Source organism: Hibiscus syriacus, unplaced genomic scaffold, assembly GCF_006381635.1.
Source record: "Hibiscus syriacus cultivar Baekdansim isolate YM2019G1 unplaced genomic scaffold, ASM638163v2 tig00002511_pilon, whole genome shotgun sequence".
Classification (NCBI taxonomy): domain Eukaryota; kingdom Viridiplantae; phylum Streptophyta; class Magnoliopsida; order Malvales; family Malvaceae; genus Hibiscus; species Hibiscus syriacus.
In genome coordinates this window covers 4767773-4774217 of record NW_024061932.1, presented here as the reverse complement: position 1 = coordinate 4774217, position 6445 = coordinate 4767773, and the positions used below count along the sequence as shown (strand labels likewise).

The 6445-nt window shown below is 32.4% G+C and overlaps 1 protein-coding gene across 1 annotated transcript; it reads right to left on the bottom strand.

The window, feature by feature from the left end:
• Window positions 1-4451, bottom strand: LOC120146868. Its single transcript, XM_039160351.1, has 6 exons — window positions 4294-4451; window positions 3570-3821; window positions 2939-3175; window positions 2619-2836; window positions 1265-1498; window positions 1-94 (listed from the first exon to the last, which is right to left on the bottom strand). The coding sequence occupies exons 2-6, from the start codon at window positions 3819-3821 to the stop codon at window positions 16-18; spliced, it is 1020 nt and encodes a 339-aa protein (XP_039016282.1). The 5' UTR covers window positions 4294-4451; the 3' UTR covers window positions 1-15.
• Between the last annotated feature and the right edge of the window lie 1994 nt (window positions 4452-6445).

Genomic DNA, 6445 nt, shown 5'->3' with positions numbered 1-6445 from the left:
GATTGAGCTAATTTTTTATCCACGTGATCCATTGGACAATTTTACCGTGTTCAAGGGCTTCTTTTTGTAGTTTTTTGGAGTTGCACTTATATCACTTCAAAAACAACAAAATAAAAATAAGAGACATATAAGCATTTAAGAAAAAAATTGATGCGTTCAAGGGCTTATTTTATAGTTTAGCCATTTAGAGTATGTTCATAAACACACAATTAGTCACTTGGGTAAATTTCTAAAAGAAATTACATTAAGTATTACCAATTATATAAATTATTTCAATTACACAAAATGTTATGAATTAATTACTATTTTATGCAATTATATGAATATTTAAGTACTACACAAAAATTATTAACAACTTTTATAATTTGGAAACAAAATTCTTAATTACACATTTTATAAAATTGGTAATAATGCAGACCTTACAATTTACAAATAGCTCGGTTGCCATCATAATTCCCCCCCCCCCTTTTTTTTTTGCTTAGCTCACCGTAAAACATTGCAACTCATGTCGACTCAAGCCAACCCAAATTATCAGAAACCACCTACTAATCAGACCTAGGGTTGAACAAAACCCAACTAGAAAAAATGATCTTTTCAACTAGATTTAAAAAAAAAATCAATTTGAATTGACTTGACTCATAATTCTATAAACTCAACTAAAAAAATTCAAATTCAAATCGAATTATAAAATAGAACTCAAATAACTTGAAATTTTTAGTAATCAGAAGATTAATTTCCAAATTTGAGTCAAGTCCCTCAATTCTCTATAATATATGTATGTAACAAATGAAAATATATGAAGAATATGTCTGTCTTGTATATGGTCATAGAAAACATTTAAATTTGAATCAAATAGTATCATAATATTATAAATATAAAATTAAATTTAAACAAAAATTTGACTCAACTTAACTCAAATTTTATAAACTCAACTCGAAAAAATTTCAAATGAAATTTGAATTTTAAAATAGGGATCATCAACTTGAATAACTCTAAATTTTTTTACTCGACTCGATCGAATGCTCGCCTCTAGTCGGACCATTTTAATATGCCATAGGCGCAAAGCAAACAGGGAAGAAGGGGTTTCGCAAACATGTCAAATTTTGTATGGTATATTTTTCCCAGTTTAATTTTATTTACACACAAATATCAACAGAAGAAATCTAGTCTCAAAAGATGAAAACTGAGAAATGATCACCATGTACCTAAGTCCCATGCAATATACATTCCTAACTCGTTAAATCAATTAGTCAAACAAGCTTACCTCTTTTCATCAGGAAGCTTCTCCATCTCTAGGCTACCCTGGTAAGAGGCGGACCCGTCCTCCACGTTGGACTCTCGGTTACCAAGAGTGTTTAAAGCTCTCTTTGCATAAACTGTAAAAGCAACTGTGGTGATAATTGCTATGATGAAGGAAACAACATTGTATACGATTTCCACAGTGGTGAAGTGATGGTTGCCGTATCGAACATCGGCTAATGTTCTTATTAACCGACCACTGCACAAGAGGTAAAGTGAACAGTTAGTTTTCAACCATAGTACCCAGTACCACCAGCAATATATAACATCAAAATAAAAGTGAAATAATTTATACTTCAAAACAGTGGCATAAATTCTTGACCATTTTGTTTTCTTTTTGCCCATTTTTGCTCTCCTTTCTGCAGATTAAAGCAACTCATCCTTAACCTCCTCGTCATTTGCCTTCAAAACCATCCCAAATTATGCTAGCAAAGGTGGTATCTCCTATATTCTTTTCTTCTCACCCTAACTAAATGGTTTGGTCTGAACAATTCCCTCCCTCCTTTTCTCATCCTCTAATCTTACTTGTTTCCAGGAGTGTTACTTGAGTTCACCACTTCACCTTGATTTAACTTCGAATGTAACCCGACACCCTTTCTTCTCTCCACTCCCTTCCCATTTCTCAACTTCTAATTTCTACGGTTGATAGTTATGGGATACAGGGCATCCGGTTGAATGGCATTAACAATTTGTGGAGCTGATGGCATCAGGATATCAGCACGGATTGGTGAACTTTTTGTATTTTGGTTTTTTATTTTGAGCTTCAAAACAGCACTCACGCACAAGGAATTTAGCCTTTGGCCACTTTCTTATGGTAGGTCAAAATAGAAAGATGGGGAAGCAATGATCTTCCATTGTGTATGATGGCTTGATGGTGTCTGCCTGTTATGGTATTAAGGTGGTATATAGCGGTGACAGAACCCGAACAGTCGGTACTTGAGGGAGTGTTTTCAAAGATGCAATCATGCAATGTCCAATCATAATTAGCAATGATTAGGTAATTTTAACTGCACCAGCAAAATATTGTAAGGGACACCATCATCTTAACTTGGCAGTTAGCACCCTACAAGGAACTAGTTTTGATTTCACTTGATTGACATGACATTGCAAGCACAATTTCTATAATATACCTCATTCGGAGCCTGGAGGTATGAGGACAGAAGGCTCAATTCAACAAATTAAATAAATTTCAGGGACTCCTACAAGTACTATAAATTTAAAATGATTTGTTCGTCTCCTACGAGTACCATAAATTTAACATGATTTGTTCGACTCCGAAAAGTACCATAAATTTAACATTATTTGTTCACATCGCATACCTGTAGATATAAATAAAAGCTTCTGGAATCATTCCAGTGATCGATCCACATAAGTAGGGCCAAAACTTCATGCTGGTTACCACAACTGCATAGTTGAAAATTGTGTAAGGAAAAGGTGAAACTCTAAAGAGAGCAACCACTTTAAATTGATGGAACCAGTCTCCTCCTCCTGCAAGTCGAACCACAGCAGCTGTCTGGGGCCATTTCTTTAACCAGTGCTGCCCATGCAAGAGAAAAAAAAGATCAGAGACAGCAGGACTGAAGATCAAGTTTCCTAAGTAACTATTTAAAAATTAGCTGAAACCAATTAGAAGTCTTACATGGATACGCTCATGGAAAAGCAGTCCAACCAAATACGGTAGAACCATTCCAATGGTTGTTCCAACCATAATTATGAGGAACCCAAGATCATAGCCAAAAATCATCCCAGCTAACCACATGGAGGGACCAGAAGGTATGAAGAACACAGGAAACACAGCAAGAGAAGTAACAAGCACAACAGCAAGAACGGGTCGACCAAAGGCAGTAGCTTCCCATTGCATGATTGGGATTAGAACCTACAGTTAAATTGAAAATTCATCAAATACTAAAGTTCAGTTATCACATGGAGAGTACACTTAAAGAACGCAATCTTAAACAACATGCAAAGCCTGAAAACTAAGATTATTGAAAAATGGTTTTAGGCATCCAAAACTCCCATGCAAACTAAACAGGTACAAGATAAACATTATTTCCTCTGAAAAGCATCAACAAGTGTCCCTTTCTTCGCTTAGGTCATACTTCATTTTTCTATAGTTACATTTTCCTTTTGCTGGAATTAACCAAACAACTCAAGGAAACAAATTGCACACACAAAAACAATGAACGCCACTTGTGTCACATGCAAAAAAAATAAGAGATAGAAGCCGTAGAGAGAGAATGAGAAGAAAGCTATCAGTAATCAGCAAGTACCTTCTCGAAAAGAAATGGAACTCCCCATTTAAAAAAAACGAGAATCAATATCATTATGAAAATGCAACACACAAAGGCTTTGATCCACCAGCTGAAAGTTTTACTCCTGGTGGGTGATCGAGGAAGCAAGACGTTCATACCATCTGCAGTCGGTTCATTAGAAACAACCAACCTAACATATTCACTACCTTCCCTCGGATGTTGCATAGAGTCAGCATCATGTTTATCTAGATCCTTGGACGAGTCTGGCATCTGAAACGAAGAGGCAGAAGCACTTAGCAAGACTGAACACAAACATCAAATCACAAAAAACAATTAAACCGAAAAAAAAAAGTAAATATAGGAGCATGAAAGAGATACAAGAAGACACATGACTTCAGAATAATAAGGGATGAAGGAACGAAAGCGAACAATAAGAGCCAAATAAATATTATAAAAGTCATAATCAGCAGCATGTCCAACTCCAATTTATAACGTTTTTCGAAAATGAAATCCAATTTAATTGTGGATAAGGAGCGGAAAACCTAAGTCTATAGTCCATGAAAACGATCTAAGTAGCTCAATAAGGATCAAAATTCAGCCTACCAGCCCTACAATCTCTTGATTTTTGTTTTTTGTTTTTATGATTCAAGTAGGTTACTCCTTGGCATAGAAAAATTTTGCTTTCCTTTCATAAGAATCAAATGTAAAAAGAGAAAAGAACAGAAAATTAAGAGCATTTCACCTCTCTTCGCGGTTTACCGTTAGCGGTTAACAAGTTGGAGTTCCAAACACGTCGGAGGAGGAGGAGAAGCGAGAGCCGAGACGAGAGGAGGAGCTCCGCCGGCGGCGGAGGAATCGTTTGCTTGGGTTTTAGTTTAAAGGTTTGCAATTATGAATTGTCCAAAGACGCCTTCCATAGTGATTACCAAAATAAATTCAAAAACTCGAAACTTTTTCCAAAAGTGAATTATTAAATAAAGTGTTGCTTTTGTTACTAAGCCCACCAGGAATTGTATGCCTGCCACGTGGTTCGCCCGTTTTTAAAGGAATCTGTGTTACCCAACTTCGCTTCATTACTTTATTCATTTAAGCAACACTAGTAATCACATTTATGAAAATTGTTTAAACTGATTTTTGTTAGGGTAAATTACACAAATGGTCCCTTGATTATGGAGCATTGTTTTGTTAAATCTCCTATTATTAAAAGTTACAAAATAGTCATTTCACTATAGGATGTTGTTTTATTGAGTTTACTACCATTAAAAGTGATAAAATAGTCACATAACTATTCATATGTTCCAAATTCATCATTTGTTGTTAAAAATATTGATAGTAATCTAAGTTGGACATTGACATATTGGTTAAGATATGATAAAGTCCGATCTCATAACTATTTGAGCTATATTTATGGATTAACTCTTCATTTACATTATATCATCGAGCTAGCGATTGAAACATTATATTGTTGAGCCAATGCTTAAAAATAACGATGGTACTAGTAGACATCATTAAATATGATTTATCATATTTTAATCAGCATGTTAACGCCCAACTCAAACAGTTGCAGAAAAGAATAAGTTTGGAACATATGAATAATCAGCTAAATATTTATAACTTTAATAGTTTGAGGACTTAACAAAATAACACCTTATAATCAAGAGATTATTTTATAACTTTTAATAGTATAGGGACTCAAAAAATAATATTCTATAATTGAGGGACCATTTGTGTACTTACCCTTTTAGTTAATGTGCATCGCTTATCAATTACTAAGGGGTTGCTTGTTTGGCTTTGAATAGAACCATTCAGCGTTGAATGCTGAACCGTTCAGCATTCAGCGTGTTTGTTTTTAACCTCTGAATGAAGACTGTGTTGAATGATTTAGCAAGACTGTGTTGAATGATTCAGAAAAACAGTGTTGAATGATTCAACATCAAAGTACATTCTGAATGATTCAGAGTCATTATCAAACATCATGTCACATTCAGAGCTAATTCATACAGAGCCTCTGAATCATTCAGGCCATTGAATCATTCAGCGTTTAATCATTCTGAAATAAACAAACAACCCCTAAATTATATATCTCTAAACAAATAAAATAATTACAAAAAATAGTAGCATACTATTTTCCTTTTCTTTTCTTCCCAGTTTCCTCATTTTTCCACACAAAAAACACCACAAAAAAATAAATACTAAAGTTACGTGTCAGCATGTAATGCAATAATATCTATAGGAATCAATGTATACTCCATTTAGCAAGTTAGGGCTATACCTCTTACTTAAAATTTAAAATTTAAAATTTAAAATTTATATCTAAAATTTAAGATTTATAATTTTTCAAGTGTATTAGGTAGTATTCGAGTAAATATATTATTAAAATTTAAATTTTACAAAGTTTTTGTATTAAATAACATATCATACTTATATATATGTATATATGCTTTTATAGATTTGATATTTTTGTACATCCTTCTTTTATAATGTCTTGAGAGTATAATAAGTTTTTTAATTTTTTTTAATAAAAAGTTATAATTAAATCTCTTCTTATTTTATATTTAGTTGGATTTTTTAAGCAGCAAATTTTATTTGTTAAATTTTTTAACCAATAATTTTCATAATTAATCGTTATTGTAATGTGGTGGTTAATGTATAATTGATGACATGATAAAAGAATTTGATTGAATTTTGTAAAAAGTTTTGAGGATCTATTTAATTATTAAGTAAAAATTATTAAAAATAAATAAAAGATTAAAAATATAAAATTTCCGAATAAATAAAAAATATTTTAAAAAGTGTTTTAGTAACTAAAAATAATAAATTAATATTTATAAAATTATTTAAAATTATAAAATATTTGGAAATTTATTTAAAGAAGTAAAATATTTATAAAAAGA